At 40.2% G+C, this 23,175-nt stretch overlaps 1 protein-coding gene across 1 annotated transcript; it reads right to left on the bottom strand.

The window, feature by feature from the left end:
* Nucleotides 1–612: 612 nt before the first annotated feature.
* Nucleotides 613–20,425, bottom strand: TNFSF4 (TNF superfamily member 4). Its single transcript, XM_047077318.1, has 3 exons — nt 19,937–20,425; nt 3,517–3,565; nt 613–1,777 (listed from the first exon to the last, which is right to left on the bottom strand). The coding sequence occupies exons 1-3, from the start codon at nt 20,423–20,425 to the stop codon at nt 1,428–1,430; spliced, it is 888 nt and encodes a 295-aa protein (XP_046933274.1). The 3' UTR covers nt 613–1,427.
* Between the last annotated feature and the right edge of the window lie 2,750 nt (nt 20,426–23,175).

Genomic DNA, 23,175 nt, shown 5'->3' with positions numbered 1-23,175 from the left:
ACATAGATAAAACACATGGAAAACTGTGTTAAATAGATAGGAAAAAGTCAAAATGTAATTGAGGCCATTTAGTGTAGGGGCACACTGCCTTCCACCTTTCTGGAGATCCTGAAGATATCACTGTACAATCACTGTGATGACACAGAACCATCCAGAAAGATTCTATGTTATGTTATACACTCTATTTAAAATGGGAGAAGAACATTTGCTGCCATTTAAAAATTTTATCAAAAATTTGAGTTCTTACAAATCATCTGGAAGTTTGTCCACAGTGCCATAAGCCTGATGCATCAAGAGGGATGTTTAAATTAAAAATAAGTGGATCTTTTCCCCTATTGGTATTGGCTGATTATTGGTCATTCTAGTCTCAATTATCAATGTGAGATCATATATGATATGACGGTGTTTGTAGACAGATGTCAGTATTTTTCATATAATAGCTTCTCAGTGTCTCAACATAAATTTGTGTTTAAGAAAAGAATTGCTTCATTTTTTAAACTAGCAATGTGGTATACATGTACAAGAAATGGAGCTGATTGTATATTCAGCATAAGCAGGAGAATGCACATGGGTTGCTTTGCCTCCTGCTTATGTCTTTTCCTTCCCAGACTATTTAAATTCTTACTGACTTTTACCCTGAGATGTCCAGTTTCACTGCTCTCCTATGCGATAAAGATAACCCTCACAATAAATTATCTTGCTCTCCCGAGTTTGGAAAAATCTCTTACAGTTTTCCTGAAGTTTCTGATTACATTTTTCATAGCATCTTTGAAGGGAAATCTCTATTAATTACATTGGAGGCTGGAAAAGCAAAGTGGCAAAGAAAAAAAAAAAAAAAGCCCAGAGCACAGAGTATTCTTTAGCTGGCTGTCTTCAAGTCCTGGCAGCTGTTCTCAAGATGATTTTCCTTTTGAACTCCACCAAATGAGAGAAGTATTTAGGTACTATGCAAATAGCAACGAATTTCATCTTGGAGAGATACCACCTTTGACAGATTCATGTCCCCTTCCTTTGTCCTCTTCATTTTGATAAAGCCAGATGTCAAATTTCCAGCAAAGGGTAGTCAAGTGTCTTTTTCAATAAAGGAAGTTTATTATGACAATTTCCTGATCAATAGAAATAATGTGCCTTGAGGAAGGGGCACCTATTTTCTCATTTTTGTAGAGGTAACTAGTAAGCTTGAGGCAACCATCAGGGATGAGGGATAGGTGATTTAGAAGATGTGAAGATAAATAAAGTTAATTCGTATGTAAAATAAGTTTTAAATATCCCTGAGTTAGGGGATCTGCTTCTGGTCACATCCCGTGTGGCCATATATGGGGGCTAAGCTAGGACGACTTCTCCACTCCCACAGAAGAATCAGAGTCCTGTCCAACCCCAGTTCAGTGTTCTTGCTGGTGCCAGGCTTAGGTGCAGCCCTCAGGTCCTCAGTAGGCACAGAATCCACCAGGAGTTTGAAGAATGACAATCAATTCCCCACCATTCACCTGGATGTCTTTGTAGGAGGTATTGTGAGTGGTCACGTTAAAGTAGACTTTGTCCTTAAAAGCTAGATGGGCCACTCCAATGGAGTCGACAGATTTGACCTTGCTCAGGGAGAAGAGAGGTTTCCGACCCTTCCGGTAATAAAGGCTGAGGCTGAGCTCCTCAGAGAAGTAGCCCTTCAGAGAGATGAGATAGAACCCATCACAGTTGATGATGATTGAGTTGTCTTGCACCTTCATGGTTTCATCCTTGTTTGGGGATGTGATGATGCAACCTGTCCCATTCCCACACTCTAAGGAGGGGAGGGCAAGAAGAAAAAAAAAAAAGAATGATTTCTTAGCACAGCATTGGGGCAACAATCTTCCAGTACATCTAAAAACATATGAAGAGAACATGATCGGGAAAGATTTTTGAAAAGAATAAAAGAAGGAGAGCATTGTGTTTCCACATGAGGGTTGGAGTCTGCTTTACCTGGGGAATGAAAGAAGAGGCAAAACTAATACTAGTGGCCAAGAGGAATTCAGAACGGAGCTGGATGCAAAAACTAAGAGGTTAGAGCAATTGGCAGTGGTCGCAACAGACCAGTGGCGGGAAATGGCACTTCGAAGTTTCTCTGATTTTTCAAAACCAGGAGGTGTTGCCACTTCAGTGCTTCCTTCCTTTTTCAATGAATAGACAAGGGCGAAGGGTAGCAGGAGTGCCCCTGCCCAGGGCCTGCACACCCCATTCACACAAAGCAATTGCTCTTAATGCTGCCCTATCCTCTCTCCACCTGACTGTGAAGTGCAAGTTTGCCACATGCCCTGGGCACTGGACTTATCAACAGCATTTACTACTGATCTTTGCTAGCAGTCACTTAAGTTCGATAATGCCGCCGTTACAGAATGTCTGTGGGCTCAGTTCTGCTCAATACGATGTAGGTGGAAGAGTTCAAGAACACAGACCTGCTTCTCCATTTTACTTTTTTATTGCTAGTTTTTCCTGGAAAGTGCTTTGGGGAAAGTTACCACTACAGGAGAGAGAAGATAAAGGATGGGGAAGGACACAGATTGATAGCTTTGGTAGCTTTGTGTAGGGCCATTCCAAGTGTAAGGCAAAAAGACTAAATTTCTTTTATTTCTACCTCAGCCACAATATCATTGTGAATGGCCAAGCAACCACATCTCAGATTACCCACTCTGGTCCATGTCCCTTAGTCATAGGAAAGAATAGTCCCCACTCTTGGGCACAATTCAGTTAATTCTTGATTTGCATCAGGCCCAGGTGGCATAGTTTAAATTGAAAATGAAGACCACTTTTGGAGGGCAAGATATACTTCCCTTCAGGCAAATGAAGGGAATGAATGAAACAAATGAATATCCATATAGAAACTACTGGTGATTGTCCTAATACTAATCATGGATCCAAATAATGCTCTCCTAATAGTGGATCACCTTGCCTTCATATTTGGGACCTCCCAACTCTCATTAAGACAGAATATTGTCCTATAATCAACTTAGTGGGAAATGATGTGTCGGAAAGTCATCCTTTAGCTTTCTTACCTACGAAAAATGAGAATAATTCCTATTCAGAGGTTTTCTGAGAGGCATATAAAGTGATTAATAGTGACAAGCATATATTTGGTAACTAATTACTCCCTTTTATTCTTTATACATTTTCTTTGTCCCTAATGAAAACAGCATGCAGGCTCTAACAATTGCAGGATTTCATACTTCCCAAAGAATAGGAAGAGATCCTGTTTGGGGGAAGAAATTAAGAGACTAGAAAGAAGATTCATTTAAAAGCATGAATCAGGGGCGCCTGGGTGGCTCAGTCGGTTAAGCATCCAACTCTTGATTTCAGCTCAGGTCATGATCTCAAAGTTTGTAAGATTGAGCCCCACATAGGGCTCCATGCTGGCAGTGTGGAGCCTGTTTGAGATTCTCTGTCTCCTTCTCTCTGTGTCCCTCCCCTGCTCACTCTCTCTCTCAGAATGAATGGATAAACATTTTTTTTTTAAAGAAAAACATGAATCAATTGAACAATACTTACTGGTAAATTGTACTTTGATACTTTGAATTGGAGGATACTGAGGTGGCACCTGATGGAGGAAAAAGGATATATTTTTAGGAAAAAAGGTGAACAAATGAAATTGACAAGTCATATCCTATGAAGCAGAAATGCAGGAGCTATAGAAGGAATGACTTGACGAGAGACCATTTTTTCTATGAAGATTAGACCCAGACTTGTACCTGCTCCCTTGCTTTTCTATAACATTTCCTAAGATGAGCCAGGAGTATTCTGTCATGCAAGCATCTAAGATCTGTCCTCACCTCTGCCAAACCCATCTCTAGTATATTGTTTTGTCTCTCTGAGCCCCCCTTTCCCATTTTGGATAACAGAGAATTTAATAGTCATCTTGAGAAATCCATTCAGTCAGAGATCCCCTCATGCAGAAGGCTGTGGCCAGTCATTCCACCATGGCCACAAACTCCCAGGATGCACTGGGAGTGAATTCTGGAAGCTTCCTGGCTACTTCTTTCACTGCAACACAGGAGTAAGACTATCCTGTCTTCAGATCATACGGGCCATAGAAACTGGTCTAATCCTTCAGAATTCAGTAGATTTGAGTGCATATATTTCTAACATTGGCTCTTTCTCTTTTGTTTAATGGCTTGAAAAACCTAACTTGAACCAAGCAAGTACTCAACAGCAAGAGAGGTAAAATAATGAAGAAAGGAAGCCTGAATAAATGAAATGTCTATAGTAATATGATGGTTAAAAGAACAAAGCAGTTCAATACAGAGCAATCTCCAAAATATATGAAGTGAAAAAAAGGGGGCAGAATCATGTATAAAATATATTACCATTCACGTTAAAAAATATTAATAATGCTTGTATGGGCATTAAATATATCTGAAGGAATTATCAGAAAACGGATCATAAATATTGCCTCTGGAAAATGGAATTGGAAGCCTGAGGTCAGGAATGGGGGGACATTTACTTTTCATGGTCTACTTTTTTTATATTTTTAAAATTTTGTACCATAAGCTTGTATTACCTACTAAAAAAGGAAATTAAAAAGAAAAACAAAAAGCACCACCTATTGCTCCTGCCTGGAACAACATCTCTTCTCACAGATTATTTTTGGCAAGACATTTTGCTCAAAGGCATGGGGAGGGATTTGTTTTCATACCCTGGGGTGTGGAATCCCTGCTTCCCATTCTCCTGGCACACCAGTGGCTGCAGTCAAGCAGATTCCACTGGGGACTGCCCACACACATGAGGAATCCCCTACTTCCCTTCTAAGCCTTCCCATCACAAGCCTTACCAAGCTGAAACCAACAGGCAGCGTAGGAAGAAGGGAGAGCCTTTCTGAGAGCTGCCAGTGGTAAGCACATGGAGAGAGCTGTTGATTTAGGATGATTTGAGAGTCTGTCCCCTCCATGAACTACTTGTGACAGCTAAATTAGTATCCTTCATGCTTAAGGCAATGTTCTGGAAGAGGGCCTCTCAAAGGGCATATTACGTTATCACCATAATCCCCTGGGTAAATAAATGCTCCCAATGCTCTCTAGCTGGTTGGTCCCAGCATGAATGGCCACATTTCAGCATGCAGCAACCTTGGTTTTAATGTCAGCGGGGCAGGTACAATGTCATCCCAGGCAAGTTTCATAACTTTCCTAGAAGTCAGTTTTTTCATCTTTAAAAATTACCAGAAGATCACAGGCATTTCTTCCAGCATTAACTGTCCATGATTTGGATTTTAAAAGTTGCAGTGCTAAGTCAATTTTAATAAAAGAGAAAAACATGAAGGCTCTTCGTCCAAGTTTACATCAAGCTCTGAGATCTAAAAGCCCTCATGACTTAATTATTTGACTGATTCTCCAAACGCTCCCTGCAAATCAAAGGAAGTTCTGAATGTTTTGAAGTACCCTTACGAAGTAGGGGTGGTTATAACCAAGAGGACATTCTCTGAGACCAAGGAAAGCCAACGTGACTTCCTCTCTAGGGTAGATCTAACAGAACTCCAGGCTCAGGTTTCCTGTTTCTTCTCCTGAAGATTGACCAGTATTAGACATTTACATATTCTCAGAAGTTTTCTTACTGGCAACAATACCATTAAGTCTAGGAAATGTTGTAAAATAAAATAAGATTCTCCTTTCCTCTTCTTCTGTGCCCTTCCACTTTTCCCTTCGTCCTCCATATTTGATTCTTCACACTCACTACCCCACTGCCCTGAACCACCCTCCCAACAGACCCTCCATTGCCTGGCTCCAACCTCCTTGTCAAGCTTTATTACCACACATATCCTTTCCATGTCATACGCTCTAGCCAACCATTTTCTCCAATCTTTTTGCCCTTGACTAGAGCCTGGTAGGATGAGACAGAGAGCACAGACTTGGGAGTCAGATTCAGTTCAAATTGTGACTTATCTAGCTCTGTGTATTTGGAGATATTATATACTATTTCTGAGCATTAGTCTTCATCTGTGTGAAACTATGGCATACTAATTGCTATTGGAATGTTCCAGATGACTGTGAAGTTTAAGTAAGAAACATGTGAAAGCACCCAGCAATCAGGCTGGCGAGCATTTGAAATATATTTGCCTCCTTTGTTCTCTCTGCCAAAAATGTCCCTCCATCTGTGTCCATCCATCAAAATATCACCACCTTCAAGGCCTAAATCAGGAACTGATTTTTGGCTTCTGCACTCGCACAGTGAGTGTTTAAAGTCACTCTGTTCACATGAATGTTTATAGCAGCTTTGTTCATTATTGTCAAAACTTGGAAGCAGCTAAGATGTTCTTCAGTAAGTTAATGTATAAATACACTGTGATATATCCAGACATTGGACTCTTAGTGCTGGAAAGAAATGAGCTATGAAGCCATGAAAAGACATGGAGGAAACTTAAATGCATATTACTAAGTGAAAGAAGCCAATTTGAGAAGGCCACATACTGTATGATTCTGAATACAGAACATTCTGAAAAAGACAAAACCATAGAGACAGTTAAAGATCAGTGGTTGCCAGGTGTTAGGGAGCAAGGGGAGATGAGTAGGTAAGTACAGAAGTTTCAGAGTAGTAAGACTATTCTGTATGACACTGTAATGGTGGGCACGTGCCATTATTCATTTGTTAAAACCTATAAAATGTACAGCACCAAGATTTGATCCTAAGGTAAAAAACAAAATAAAACAAAAACTCTCTATTGACTTCCACTCTACCACCATACGTCTCATCTGCTCTACAAGACTATTTAGCTGTACGACCTTGGGAAATTGGTACTAACTTGCTAAATTTCAGTTTTTTCACCTATAAAATGGAAATAATAAAATCTATATCTTAGAGTGAAAGAAGATTAAATAATATAATGTTTGTGAATTTTCACCACACGGCCTGGAATATTGTAGGAGTCGACAAATGTCAGCTATTATTTTCGGATGCACATGGAAGACAAGATCCATGTCATGTTCTTAATTTATTCAGCACAACACTACTCAAGCCTTATATATGAGTATTAAATGAAGGAATTATTAAAATAGTGAATAAAGACTATCAAAGTCCCTGAAATATTAGCTCTTTGGCTCTCGTAGCCCAAAGAAACAGCACAAAAGCATCCGGGCCTAATGAGAAAGAATTACCAGAAAACAATCAGAAGATATTTATTTTACCCACATACAAACAAACATGGTCTTTTTTACCATGATGAAAAGCAAAATCCTCAGATCCTTTCCAGATACTAAAAGAAAAGGGAAAATATCAAAGGTCTCAGAGAGCTTCCATGTAAGAACAAGCTGGAAAGTCTGAAGAACCCACATCATTCTCAAAGGTGAAATCCAAACTCATGTAGGTCAAGCACATCAGAAAAAAATATAGTCCTGATGTTGGAATGAAGTGGTCTCAGAAGCATAAGTATAAAGGAAATCGTTTCCTCGATGCAAACAAGAAATGTTTGTTCTACTGAATTATTTGGTAGTTGATTGAATAATATGATTGTCATATTATTTGGTGGTTTGAAACAGCATCAACAATTACTGAGTATCTGCTGTGTGGCAGGCATTCATTCAACTCTGGGAACACAAAGGAATAGAACACACAATTCTTATTTTTGACAAACATATGCCAGCTGAGGAAATAAAACCCTCCCTCTACATAAAACCTTGGGAAACATCAATAGACAGTGTATGTGAAAAAGTTCCAGAGAACAAAAAAGTCACTGCAGGCTTTGGCAGCTCAAGGAGAAAAAACTTGGACAGAGGCCTTGAAAGAGAGAAAGGGACCAGATAAGCAAAAGACATTCTATGGAAGAAAGGTCTAGAAATGAGACCATTCTTGGTATTCAAGAAAAAAAAATAAAAATTCACTAAGAACTTATAACATGCCATGCATTAGGTTGTTCTTTCTCAGAATCATTACCTCATTTGCTGCTCAAAAAAATCCTATTAAGTATGAATAATAACAACCCATGTTTTGCAGATAGGAAAATGAGAATCAATGCTCTTAAGAACTTGCTCACAAATAAACAGGTATTAACTTGAATTTGGTTGAACTCTAGTCCCTGATAATAACTTTTCACTTTATCCTATATTATCTTAAGAGTAAAAAAAAAAAACACACAAAACCTATGAAAACATTTGTCAGAGGGTCCAAGATTAATTTGAATTATTTTCATCATAATACTAATGAGGAATAAATATTAGGTTTTACACAGTTGTCAAAATATTCATATATATCTCAAAATATCCAGAAGTTCTCCAGAAACAAAGCTCTTCGGACAACTCTACAAGGTCGTCTGTATTGTGCAGGTTGGCAAAACTTCTAGTGAGGCTCTGATTAGGTTCAGTTGTCCTGGCATGGAGCAGCAGGCCCATGAACAAGTACAAAGTAGGAAGCAAGCAGGTGCTGCAAACAAGAGCCAGAATTAGGTCCATTCCTGGCCTCTCTTAGCATCTTGAGCACTGAACTGTCCAAGAACATGGTTGGGACATATCTGATGGCTAGAGTTTACCTAGCAGTCTGTACCGAGTTCCCAAAAATGTGATGCTTCATTCAAGGGCTCATCTTGGGAGAGTGTGAGTTTCTAATTCTGACTCACTGGGATGTGGCAGGAGGCTGCCACCTTTATACTCATTTGGCATTTGTCCTGGAGAGGGGCATCTGTGGCAGGAGGGAATGATAGTCATCAAATATGAAAGCAGGAAGTGGGCTCCACACTTACTATGTGGGCCTTGCCCTTCCTCACTTGATGTCAGGCTGCAGTGTCAGGATCCTATGTGGGAGTGCGCTGGGGTGTGAATCAGTGTTGGATGGTGGGGAAAGAGATCTGTAAGGGGGACTCCCCAGTTGACCATGCCATCTCGCACTGAATGTGAGCCTCATCCACCTTGGGCTGCATGTCAGTAGAGAAGACCTGAGAGCTCATGAAAGCACAACCTCACAAGCTGTTGGTGTATGTCTCAAGGAGCCTCTGAAAAGAAAGATGGAATTTTCCATACTTAACTCATTACAGTAGGCTGGGGAGGTAGACTCTCATCCTGCCGCATGTGTGTGTGCACTCGGTGGAAACAGCCTCCTTGCAAAGGGAAGGGCCCGCCTCTGATCGGGGAAGTTCACAAGCCCACTCAGAAAGGAATGAGAAGAATGGGCAAAAACTGGTACTTTGGCCAGGGAGGCTTCTGTATTCATAAAACCATATGCCCAAAGGTACATTTCTTAGAGATGAAGAGGTGTGGCCTTGAAAACCTCTTCTAATAAAGAGTCTTTTGTGGGGGATTTAATGCACACAAAGAAGAGCCGTTTCAATTGTCGTCCAAACACTTTCTCTTGCTCCTCCCCACCTTTCACCGTGACTGCTGGCACCTTTTTGCTGTAATTTTTCTCCTACTATTTATTCTCTTCCCAACTACACAACCCATGTGAAATCCTAATGTAGCCTGCTTTCTCTAACCACTTCCACTCTTCCTGCCAAACTTACTTAGTAATGGAGATCTCTCAAAGAGCCATTTACTGACCCTCTCCTATCTCAGAGAACAAGAACTGTGGTTCCATTGTCCTCAGTGGTTAGCAATTAACAGATTCCTAAGAGGAATCCAGGTATTCAGGTAAACAACCAAATGAAGCATAAGCATCCAGGTGACATGAACATACCTTCAAAATTATATGACTGACCTAAGACAACCAATTATATCCCCAAGGGAAGGGTATTCTTGTATCTGGGTTTCCCTTTCCAGATTAACTGGGGAATTCCTTAAAGTACATTGACAGAGGAGTCTACCAAAACATTTCTAAGAACACCCTTCTTCACCCCAATGATTAAGTCTCCACCATAATATCCTTGTAGAAGCCTAGTCTCTAAGCAACTGGAAGGCTCTGTTAACAATGTACCCACTGTATGATTATGAGTCTTCCAATGCATCAAACATAATGGCATTCAGTAAATAATGTTTGCTGAGCTAAGGTGGAACTTAGCCCCTTAGACTATGCCCAGACCTTAGCTAGTGGCTACATAATCACATAATCACATAGAGCTGACACTGGCTGTAGCCAACATTATACACTGCTCAGGGTTTTTTGAAATTGCCTCATTCTTCCTTGAGTACAAAGGGAATAGCAAAATTATCACAAGCAATATATTTCTATTTGAAGTCACTCATTCCCCATTTCACTTGCTATACAAAAAGGAGGGATTGTTGCCTTGGGAGGGCAACTTAGTAGAACCGGACAAGGCATTCGTCTGGGAATAGGAACACCTGGGTCTGGTTTGAAGCCATCTATAAGTCCCTTCTCTTTCCCAGTTTCTAATTTCCTCATCTTGATGTCCAACCTCAGTTAAACTGATGGAAAAAGCAGTAAGAAGTGCTTATTCACACTGTGGAATAAACAATGCCCATGAACTCTTCCATGTCAGAGATTCAGCAAATCACAACATTCAAGAGAAACCCTGGGAGATTGGGTGATAAGAAGACCTTTGAACAGATTTTTTCAACACAATAAATCCCTCTTCCTTAATAAAAGCAGTAGGTCTCCTTCTCAAGTGACTCCTTCTGATGGTTAGTGAACAATCAAAGATATCTCTAGTGTTCTTTGTGAAGTGAAGCTCTTAGCCTCATTTGCATGAGCCTAAATAATCCTCAACCTGTATTCTGCTGAAAGCTGGGATTGGTAACTGATAAAAATCATCATGGGATGATCATGGTGGTGACAATGACATCTTAAACTAAAGCCTTTCCTAATAGGTATAAAGATAGGTAGGTAGGTATAGATATAGATATAGATATAGATATAGATATAGATACAGATATAGATAGTGGAATATTATACAGCCATAAAAAGGGTGAGATCTTGCCATTTACAACAATATGGATGGACCTAGAGGGTACAATGCTAAGTGAAATAAATCACACAGAGAAAGGCAAATATTGTATGTTTTCACTCATATATGGAATCTAAATAGCAAAATGAATAAATAAATAAAAGCAGAATCAGATCTATAAATACAGAGAACAAATTGATGGATGTAGGGGGTTCAGAAAAATGGGTTAAGGGGAATAGGAGACAGGGGCTTCCAGTTATGGAATGAATAAGTCATGGGAGTAAAAAGTACAGGAATGTATGGAGATAGGTGGTGAACACAGCAAATATATAGAGAGGTTGAATCACTCTGTTGTACACCTGAAACTAATGTAACATTTTATGTCAACAAAACTTGAAAAGTTTTTTTAAAAAAAACTAAAGCCTTTCTTTTAAGGAATGGAAGAGAAGTAAAGCATCTAATGCAAAAGAGGAGTGTGCTCACTTTATACTCCCAGTCAAGAAACCAGGTACTGACATAGGTAGATAGCTTTCTGTGAAGCTTCTTACTGAAGTTTCTCACTGTACCCTATGTGGTTATCCAGTACGTCTCACACACTGTTATTGCTTGTTTAACCATCTTGTTTCCCCACTGTGTTGGAAACTCTGGGAGGGCAAAGAAGACCATATCTCACTCACCACTGTTTCCTCAGTGTCTGACAGGAAAATAATAACCATAGATATTGTTAAACAAGTAAATGAATAAGAGGTTTGTAGTGGTTTGAATAGTGTCACCCCCCCCCCCACCTTTCATGTCCATCTGGAAGCTCAGTTTGTGACTTCCTTTGGAAATAGGGCCTTTGCAGATGTAATTAGTTAAGTTAGCATGGGACCAACTAGATTAGGGTGGGCCCTAAATCCAATATGACTGGTGTCCTTAAAGCAAAAGGAGAGGACACAGTGGTACACACATGGAGATGGTGAGGCGAAGACGGTGACAGAGCTTGGGGTAATGCAACTACAAGCCAAGGAAGATCAAGGACTCCCGGGAGTCACCAGAAGCCAGAAAGAGGCAGGGAAGGACTCTTCTCTAGGGCCTTCAGAGGAAAGACTTCTCTATGGCCCTGGAAAGACTTTGACTTTGAACTTCTACCATCCAGCACTGTGAGAAAATACATGTTTGCTGGTTTAAGACACCTAGTTTATGGTAATTTATCATGGCAGCTCTAAAAAACTAACACATGATTGAATAGGTATTTACAAGCAGTGGCAAATGACACTTTCACATTAAAGTAAATCTTTGGGTTTTTTTGGTTTTTTTTTTTTTTTTTTTTTTTTTAGCGTTTATTTATTTTTGAGACAGAGAGAGACAAAGCATGAATGGGGGAGGGCCAGAGAGAGGGAGACACAGAATCCGAAACAGGCTCCAGGCTCTGAGCTGTCAGCACAGAGCCCGACACGGGGCTCAAACTCACAGACCGCGAGATCATGACCTGGGTCGAAGTCGGCCGCTTAACCGACTGAGCCACCCAGGCGCTCCTAAAGTAAATCTTTGAATCAGAGTCTGACGGAATTACAAAGGCCTAGGGAGATTATGTAGTCTAATCTCCTTATAATTTAAAATAACAATAATAATAATAATAATAATAATAAAAGAGAGAAAATCGGGCTCAGAAAAGATGAGCTAGTACCCAAATTGAGGTCCCCTTTCTCATCTATGAATATACCAGACATGCAATATTCCGTCTTATAAAAACAACCATAAGGTATTATGCAACTGTTAAAGCTTCATTGATCATGTTACCTACATTGGCATAAATAGATTTAACTCTCTTTCAGAAAAGAATCTTCCTCCTCCATACTAGGTCACAAATCTTTCCCTCAATTTCTCCTCAAAAACTACGAATGCCAGAAAAGGAAACAAATTTTAAAACAGCCAGACAAAATTTGTAAAGCCAAGAGTCATGGAGTCTTAGCCAAGTGTAATGGAAAGAGACAGGACTAGAATTTAGACCTTGTCTTAATTTCTAACCCTGACTTTTCTATGTAAACCTAAGCAAGTCTCTCAAGCCTCACATTTTCTCATTGAAAAACTGGACACAAATATGTGTGTAACTGCCTTCAAGGTGGTAGTGAATTAGTGAGGACAAAAGTACAGAAAAGATCTGCAAAAACAAGGGGCTGTTATTGGAAATAACAGTAGGAGTGACAGCCCTCAGTTATCCCTCCAAAAAGATCTTGGCGTTCCCAGTCTTCATTGTACCGTATACAGGGCCAGGTTAGGAACTTTTGGGGAGTTTGAAGCTAAAAACACTAAGCACCCAACACATGAGTATTTCAAAATTTATTTTATATACAAAACATATATTTATAAATTTATAAAATATATAAATATAAAATATATAAATATATTTTATATATACTTAACTGTACAGTGTGTGTTTTACAACTTATTTTATAACCCAGCAGGTTTTTATATTTGCCCTTAATGACTGTTTTTGCTGCTTGCTTTCAATTTTTTATGACACTCTCATCTTCATCCAGATCTTTGATGGTTTCTCTGGCTCTGCCGTAGCTATACCTACAGGAAAGCCCAGCCCTGAGGGTACACCATTTAAACTCACTGGACTCTCACTTCCCCACATATACAGTTTGCATTTAGGGAATGAAGGAAGCATTACTATCATATATAATGCTCACTACATTAGTGTTGGGAGAATTAAAGTTGAGTCTACTGTCCATTTTTCTATCGGTCAGAGTATGTTCTTAAATAGCATTTACATGTTACCAAAGCTAGACAAATTTATACAATTAACAAGCCACCTAAGCTACATCTTAGAATGAAAGGTCTGCGGAAAGCAAATTTGATTATGCTAGCCCTATCCCCAATGTTTCCAGTATCATGAAAAAGATAGCATGCTTTTTCTAGACGTAATTTTCGACTCTATTTGGCAACCAAGTCATTGGAGAATTGGATAAAATATACCAAACTGGGGGGGGGGGGGGAGAGATGGAATAGGCATGTTCTAAGTGTGTCATTTTAGATCTCTGAACCACTTTCGGATGCTAACCCGATAACACTGTTATGCCTTCATAAATTTCTCCCTCCCACCCAGTCGTGGGCTCTCACTTAGAAATCTATGTTCAGAAATGCTAGCACTATTACAAGGGCTTTGGGACTTGTTTTTAATCCTAAAAATTACAGTAGCAAAGTCAGTGTTCATGAAGCTAAGGTTAACCTTAACTATGATACGCTTTCTGAGGTCACGGGGTGTGCATACATGTGTATACATGCCACAAAGTAAACATTTTAGTGGCCCTAGCCTTATGGAAGCATGTTCATGAATAATAATAATAATAATCTTAGCATTTACAAAGCTCTGCAACACAACATTTGCTCCTCACAACAACCAAATTCTGATTTTGGAAATGATGAAACTGATGCTCTGGGAATTTTACAGAATTTACCCAGGGTCATGAAGTTAAAAGGCTGGACTGAACCAGTCATCTAGTTTCTGGTCCAGCACACTCTCCTGTATATCAACAGCTCCTCCAAAAGTTTGCGATGTTTTGTAATTTCATGTAAGGAAGTGTTTTCATTCCTTCATCTGGAAAGATACGGACATCAAAAGTATGGATGGTTACAAACAAAACACACAAGCTATAGGGTGTCGGGACCATCTATTTCACCTGGGACTGGGAAATAACCTTTCTACTTTGCAGTTCAGTTGTTTATTTTCACTCACCAAACATAACATAAAAACAATATTGCAGGGGCGCCTGGGTGGCTCAGTCGGTTGAGCATCCGACTTTGGCTCAGGTCATGATCTCGCAGTTCGTGGGTTCGAGCCCCGCGTCAGGCTCAGTGCTGACAGCTCAGAACCTGGAGCCTGCTTCGGATTCTGTGTCTCCCTCCCCCTCTCCCTCTCCCTCTCCCTCTCCCTCTCCCTCTCCCTCTCCCTCTGCCCCTCCCCTGCTCACACTCTGTCTCTCAATAATAAATAAACATTAAAAAAAAAAAGAAAACAATATTGTACATGGCTTCTCTAGCCTAGATGTCTCCAGAAGATTAATGTTCATTTTCTATGAATGAAAAATCCCTGAAGAGTGGAAAGCTGCAGTTTCTGTAAGAGTGAAGGGCACAGAAGTAATTGCTACTAAAAGAAATAGAATTGGAAGGGCAGGATGGTCAGCCCTGGGCAAGGCTGGGTTTACTTGGTGCTGGTAGTTAGGGGCTGACATCAGAGAAAAGGAATCGGGAGATTATACTCTTGGGTCTATACCAAGCTTTCCAGATCTCCCGTGCATGTGTGGATGTGTTTGTTTCTGTATCTGTATATGTATGTGACATTTTCCAACATGATCTCTCCAAATTACTCTGTCCTATTTTGAATATGTGGGTGAGAACATGTAGCTAAAACTTTCATTTAGGAAATATCATCACTGTGTAGAACATGTATCTAAGTTTTTCACTGAGAAAATATCATCACTGTGTAAATAGTCAACAATATTAGGCCCCCGGGTACTGTTCATCCTCTTACACATGGATCAGCACTTAGCTTCCTGAGAAATAGGCTCTTTAAAAATAAATAAATAAATAAATAAATCTGAGAATGGTTAGTTTTACTGTGGTGCCCCCTAGTGCCATATGAGATTTGATTCACTTTCTGTATTTGCCAATAAGTAGGCCACACAGTAGAGAAGCGAAATTTGGAGAAGCAACACTTTTAGTAATGTTTCCTGTATTTTCTTTTGCATATTAATAAATAAATGTGCCCCTTGGCAAGAGTGACAAGACCCTTTGTGATCTGCCCCCGCCTAAGTTTTCAGCCTCATCTGCCACTTTTCCCTGTGAACACTTCAACCATTCTGAACAAGGAAGCCTTCTGCCCCTACCCAACACCATCTCTCTTGTCTGTTTAAAGAATTTCCCCTCTTTGTTCTAATATCAGCTGAAGCATTACCTGATCCCCGAGCTTCTACCGTCTCTGAGTTTATGGGGTTTTATCTCTAGATAGGCTATGTCTAATGCCTGCTCAAAAATCCAAAGATTCTGTATGTTTTTATCAGTACCTCCCCTAAAAACCTGAAAAATATTTAATGACAAATCAGTTCAATCCTTCAGATGTTTCTTTTCAATTCTCACAGAATTGTTTATGAAATGCAAACTCAGTTGTATCAGAAATCACTTATTTGCATGTTATTAAAAAAAAGTATTTCTAAAAACTTGTTAGGTTGCATGGGACGCATTTAAATTGAGCTAATCTGAGACAAGATTTTTCAAGCAAAAACACCTCTTTTTCTTCCTAAATGATACAAATAAAAGTCCAAGTTATAGCCTGACATTTCATCAATAAACTGTGAATTCTAATCCTGGGCATTGCTGGTACAGAAGAGGTCAATTCACTTTCCAAGCATCTCCACTTTTGTTCTTCCCACCAGTAAAAGTGGAAGGAATGTAAAACTTTCACTGGGGGGTTGCTGAAGAATCATCACTAAAAAAAGGACACCTGGGTGGCTCAGTCAGTTAAGTGTTGGACTCTTGATTTCAGCTCAGGTCAAGATTGAGCTTGGTGTCAGTCTCCGCTAAGTGTGGAGCCTCCTTAAGATGATCTGTCTCCCTCTTTCTCTGCCCCTTCCCTGCTCACACATGCAATTTTGCAGGTTCTCTCTCTCTCTCTCTCTCTCTCTCTCTCTGTCTCTCTTTCTTTCTCTCTCTCTCTCTTCTTCTATCTCAAAACAAAATTATCACTAAAAGCCCTCACCTATATAGAGTGCTATAGTGAAGGTGGTATAAATCTCGTAAGAGCCCTGGCTTCAAAAGCCCTGAGACACATGGATATAATTTACACAAACTCCATGCTTCATAGGTCAACTTTTTTCTGCCATTGTTCCCAGATGAAACTACAGATACAATTGGGAGCCTGATATTTTAAATGGCAGTCCCAATAAATATCTAAAAATGTCTATTGGCTTTAGTGACAGAAGCACTCAATTTTATAACTTGTGTCATGAATATTCTTCTAAGGCATCCACTTCTTTCCCCTTTCTAAATAAGGCATTTAGCTAACCCATATTAAGTTATCTGATATGTGTATGATATGTGAATAAGTACAAGTTACAAATATATGTGCAAATTTGATTTCCCCCAGTCCCTTCTTAAGAAGCATAAATCCATAAGCTTAGACACAAAAACCTGTTTACTTATATTTTGTATTTCTCAAATCCTCATACCCATTCTACAAATACATATATGAACTACATACTCACAGGATATTGAGCTGTAAGAGATCTTTCTGTTCATGTGATCCAACTGCCTTGTGTTAAAATGAGTAAATCAAGGCCCAAAGAGGGAAGTTACAGAAGGAGTGGGTAAGATCTATCTTTCTTTCTCGCATCTCAAAAACTCAAACTTCTGCTTTTCACGTAAGTAAATAAAACTCAACAGAGTGGTGAGAAAACAAAAGGTTATTAAATAAACTTGATTGAAGAGAAAGCCCACTGTCAAATGAAGTTTAATAGCTATATCTGTATTTTTTTACAGACCTCTACATGTAGGCAGTTATTTTATAAAGCTAAAAGTTAAATCTAGGAAATGAAGAAAAATCATGATTATTTTCCAAATATGTTTTCCTGCAATAAAATAGATCCAGTTTAACTGGAAAAATGATCAGCATTTCAGCTCAATTTCACCCTTTAAACACATCACTGGCATATCATGTGGTTTTTTTGTTTTTTATTTTATTTTAGTGAGAGAATGTGTGTGAGTGGGGGAGAGGAGCAGAGAGAGAGAGAGAGAGAGAGAGAGAGAGAGAATCCTAAGCAGGCTTCACGCTCAGCATGGAGCCCAATACAGGGCTTGACCCCATGACCCTGGGATCACGACCTGAGCCTAAATCAAGAGTCGGACACTCAACTGACTGAGCCACCCAGACACCCCTGAAATACCATGTTTTATAAAAGTAGGGGTTTGATTTACATCACCACCAACCCCATCCTTCAACCCCATTTCAACCAAAATTCCAAACAGTCTTATCAATGAGTTTAGGAAGGCTACCAGTCTATGTCCCTTTTTCAACAGCTACTCTACACCCTTCTCTCTTCTCTCTTTCTCACATGCACACTCACACACACACTGCCGCCACAACCATTTGATCAAATTCCGGGGAGAATACACATGACCCATCTATGCTATCCTTCCCCCTTTTAGACTAAATGAGATTAAATGTAAGGACCCATTATGCTGCCCTTGGTCCTACAACAGTACAAGAAATTATGTTAGCTAAGACAGTCTAGCTAAGAAATAAGAAAAAAAAATTAAAGGTAATGTCAAGTGAAGAATTTCAAATATCTGTGCCAGAAAAAAATTTTGTATCCTGAGTATATGAGAGCACATTTCTTGAGAAAACAGCTCTAACATACCTCCTGGGTCTTTGCTTCCATTTCTGTGCCAGGACCACAGAAAGCTAATTCTCTCCTAGCGATGGGCTCACTGTGAATTCGAGCATCCTAGAAACTCGTGCTTATGTTTCCTTCCAAGCTCTGTTCACCTAGTCACTGGGTGATTTGCCAGAAAGGACCCCTCTCCTTCTCAGCATCTTCTAGGTATTGACAGTCCAGGGTGGCCCTGCCACCAGCTGGCTATAGAGCTGTTTCACCTTTTTCTCTTTCCTGCTCAGAGCCCTGGTGCAATTGTTGAGCCTTAACTGGGGCCATCTGTCTTGTCTTTTTATCATCCCACGGTGTAAGGAAATATGTAACACTGTGGTTGTTTGAAAGCACTCTCAGGGCTCCTGGACCTGGTGAATGCACTCAGCTGTTCTATTTTTGGTCATTCTCTTTGTTTTCTTCTCAGAAAAGCCTAATTCCGGTCTATGTCTTAGGCATCCTGCCATGGACACGTTGCTCCTCCCCCAGCCCTCCCCTCTAATCGCCTACTCTAATTTCACGCAAGGGGCTCTGCACAGAGAAGGAAATGTGTGGCAGGATGAAGAGAGGACTGGCACCTTGTGCTCGCTGGTCTGCAGACCTGACATGACACCAGCTACGCTTCTGGAATTTAGGAACATGAGCCCTCTCTGCGGTACAGTGATCACAACCGCACTCCCGCCGGCCTCTATACACCAAAAACCCCTACTTCCGGTAGACAAAGACAAGCCCAGGCTTTGGCTAGGACTCTGCTTATCTTCTCCTGGTCTAATTTAAAGTACCCAGTCTCTGACATGGCCATCAGAAATGAAAGCTCCTACTGTCTCACCTTTCCCAGGGAGAGGCTTTTCCAACCCAAAGCAGCCTGCCAAGGAAACAAGAATGATCAGACTGGCCCCGACAAGGGACCATGGGAAGATTATACATTTATTTCCTTTTCAGTGGAATCTCTTGTAGTCAAGAGCATCCTTAAAGACCTAATAATGTTTGTAGTTATAAACAAGTAAATTTAAAAAATAATGTAAAATGGATCAGAACAAAGAGAAGGAAAAAGGGAAAGAATATCTGCATTAAGTGGGGGAAATACTTAGAAAGATGATCACCCACTACACAATGCATTGGACAAAGTGGGAAGAAGACAAAGTGATGTCTGTAGGTTGTGACTGGCAGAGAATAGCTGAAATACAATCTCTGATTAAGTTGGTGGGGTCATCATTTGGACATGTATGCATATGCACGTGAACATGCACATCTCCGCCCTTAAAAAACACAGGTTAGCTATTTAAAGGAACTTAATGTTGGTACCTTCAGCATTCTTCAAAAAGCAAATCACCTATGGGGTTTATGAATGCAGTGGAAAGGTGGAACTGGTCCCTTTCTTGTTTCCTTTTTATATTAATCCCCTGATCAGATGCTTACTAGCAGAATGGGTAAAGCAAGTATAGCAGTGGCTCCATGCTTCAAAGCGACAGCTCATAAAGGAATGTCAGGATTCTTGCACTGCGAGGAAAAGAAGAATCCAGAAGCAGTGCCCATGCCCTACCTCCACTGTGCCCCACCACTGCCACTACTGAAAAGAAGGAAGGAAAAGAAAGACAGGAGGGTGTTTGACCACACTTTACAATCCCTGAGGGGCAGGTCAGGGGGCAATCAGGAATTTTGACATCAGACTATTTCCAAATGACTGTAGCTGCTGGGGCTACCATCATCACAAGCTGGAGGAAACAAAGGGCCCAGTGGAGCATCTTACCTGGGAAGCATAGAAGTGCAGGCAGATGTAGGTGAAACACAGGAGCAGCCCCAGCCCCTGAATTACAGCCGCCACCAGCAATAGCTTGTTGCTCTGGAATCTTCGCCCTGGTGCGTTTCTCACATTCTCATCCAGGGGTTGGACCCCTTCCATCTTCACAATCTGGATGCAGGGAAGATGAAAACTGTAACAAAGGGGAGCCTGATGGAGGACTGACCTCTTCCTCACAAAGAAGGAGGGGAAGGGAAAACAAAGCTTATCAATCAGAAAATACACAGAGGTCCTGGGACCAGAGATAAGAGGCAATTGAAAGAACAGAGCACACTCTCTCAGTTTTAACACTGCAGCTTCTGCAGGCAGGCGGGGGAACTTCTTTGTGACTAATCTGAATTTCCCCTTTACTTTCTTTCTTTTTTTTCTCTGGGCGAACAGGGAGTTGTTTTTGTGGCATTCCAGTTCTGATTTGAGTGACTGCGAAATGACAGTCATAAAAGTGTGCTAATTTCTTAATTTCTCATTGCACCAGTAACCAAATTGTGGGTCACTTGACAGAGATAAAAATCATGATCCGTTGATGGAGGAGTTCCTCTATCCCTTCCCTGAGATGTCTTAAATTGTAGAAGAGATTTAAGGAAAATGCTGGACGTAATTTCTCATCTGCACTTTATTAGGTAACTAAGCATTGAACCATCGTACAAATATATATATACATATATATAATATTTTTAAATAATCATATATATTATATATATTATGTATACATATATTTTTTTAAAAATCACACACAGACCATTCTTTAAGTGAAAGAGAGAAAAGAAGAAAATAGGATGGTGGATCATGTAGCAATAAAGGAGGGAGATCCTCTGATTTTAGTACATTATATTATAATAAATAAACTGGTATATATCAAGCATCCACTATTGTCAGACACTGCGCTAGACAGCCTTACAGTCTTTTTCTCACTGGATCCCTTGAGGCAAAGTTAGAAAAAGCTTATATGATTAATTTTAAGTATAACAGAAAAGAGGCAGAAGAGTATCCTGACGTTTTCCTCTTCCTTCCACTTTTCATTTTCCCCCTACATAATTTTTGCATGAATGAAGAAGTTAATTGATTCAAATAGGCTTTGAGGATTGTTCCTTCCTTTGAGGTTAGGGGTGGGACTCAGAATTTGGAAAGTAAGAGTATCCTACCAATAGATGGGCACTACTTACCCTTTAGTGCTGAGATGAATGATAAAAGGAAATAAGTCATGTAATGATTTAGAATGTCAAGTCCAAACTGACAGATAGTTCCCGAGTACTTAGTAAACCCAGTGCTGTACTGGAGGACAGGGGTATGCTGGGGAGGGGATGTTTAAGGCACAATTCTGTCTCTTCTCTGAGCAAGCAGGTCTCTCTAAGCTCCCGATGAGCCATTCAACAGATACTTAAAGAAAGAAGGGAGGAGGACTATTTTGATATTAACAATGTAAGATGCCATATCAATTTAATTTTAGAGAAAGTGGATATGAGGGAAATGGAAAATAAATTCATGGGTGCAGCATTATTTGAGGAAAGTATGGATTAATATCCTCAATATAATAATTATGCCTTGCACTTGGAGAACATCTTGGTCTTCAAGTTTTTGTCTGAAAGATAAGGTAACAGACACTTTGTCATAGACTCCAAGCCAAAATTAGAAAGCAAGTTCCATTGAAACTTATCTCTAGCTAGTTATTCCTATGCGCAAAGTATATATAACATACAGGGTATGGAGGAAGGAAAAATGAAAGAAATAATTGTGTGTAGAGCCCAATTCTTGTGTAATAGTTGATAGTCATAAGTAGACATTAGACTCTACGTATTTACTCATTTATTGTCAAAGCCTAACTAACAGAATCAAAGGAGAAAAGCCTAAAATACTGTCTGAAACTATAAAGACTAACTGACCAAGATTGTACAAAAACTATTAATGCTGCAATCACAGAAAATGTTTTTAAATGACTGTCAAAAATCATGGAAAAAATGAACATTTAGAATATGTACTTGCGCCCTAAGCCACATCTCTTCTCCCTGTTATCATGGTTTCTATGAAGAAAAACTACCATTGCTGGTTTTCATGAATGAGGACTGTGCGACAGAATCAGTTTCCTTTTTTTATTTTTAATGTTTATTTATTTTTGAGAGAGAGAGAGAGCAGGGCAGGGGCAGAGAGAGAGGGAGACACAGAATCCGAAGCAGGCTCCAGGTTCTGAGCTGTCAGTGCAGAGCCCAACGTGGGGCTCAAACCCATGAACTGCTAGATCATTACCTGAGTTGAAGTTGGATGCTTAACTGACTGAGCCACCCAGGCACCCCATAATTTTCCATGTTTTTTGTTGTCCCAAGAGAGTGCAGGGTTGGCCATTGCAGTGTTGGGGCCAGCACAACTGTGGCACCCCTCTCACCTCCCTGTGGCAGTCTCCCACTGCCATATTTTGCCTCCTTGTGATTTTTTTGTTGAAGTCTAAGTGATGGCGTACATTGGATCATTTCTTCTTTCATTGACCACATTCTGACAGCTTCTTCACATTCTCTGTGGGAAGCAGAGGAATACAACTGGAAAAATAAGTCTAACTTGGCCTGGAAGTTCCACGCAAGGAGACCTTTTGACAGACCACATAAGAACTCCAAAGTTGGGCTGGTCTGGCATTTGGAACGAGGTCTCACTGATGGCATTCTGTCTCAGGCAGCTGAGCAGAGTCCTCCATCTTCTCAGTTGACATGGTCAATGATGTCAATTATGTTACCTGAATCTAGGGGCCATTTTGTAAAGCTCCTCACAGAGACTCACACACAGACACACCGGAGCAAGCCAGCCTTGGACTTCATTCCAAGCAATTATCTTCCCATAAATCTTTGACCTCTGAATGAATAACCATTTCAAGACTATGGAAAAGAATGGAAAAGAAAAGGCTTTGATAGCTGACAGAATACCTCATGGTTAGAAAGCAGCAAAACCTTTTTTATTTTTTTAATTTTTTGGTTGCGGGGGATCTGTTTTGTGTTGTTCTGTTTTGGTTTGCTTGTTTGTGGGGAGGGGGTGGGGGCAAAACCTGGTCTTTCATTGGTTTCTAAGTCATGTGGCCATTCAGCAAGTATGAGCCAGGAGCCTGCACGCTCGTGCAGGGGAAATAGCATGAGCAAAATAGGTTCTCAGTCCTCAAGGAGGTCCTAGACAGGAAGGCAGGATGATCACAGCTAAGAAAAGAAGAGCAG

This window comes from Lynx rufus, unplaced genomic scaffold (genome assembly GCF_022079265.1).
Source record: "Lynx rufus isolate CCGP_SWC_20201006 ecotype Redwood Valley unplaced genomic scaffold, mLynRuf1.p SCAF_15, whole genome shotgun sequence".
NCBI lineage: Eukaryota > Metazoa > Chordata > Mammalia > Carnivora > Felidae > Lynx > Lynx rufus.
This window is presented reverse-complemented; position numbering and strand designations above follow the sequence as displayed.

Coding starts and splice junctions, on each gene's coding strand:
- TNFSF4 (XM_047077318.1), bottom strand. CDS start 20,425: ATGACTGTCATTTCGCAGTCACTCAAATCAGAACTGGAATGCCACAAA. Junction 3,566..19,936: donor TGCACTTCTATGCTTCCCAG/GTAAGATGCTCC, acceptor TTCCTCCATCAG/GTGCCACCTCAGTATCCTCC. Junction 1,778..3,516: donor TATCAAAGTACAATTTACCA/GTAAGTATTGTT, acceptor TCCCCTCCTTAG/AGTGTGGGAATGGGACAGGT.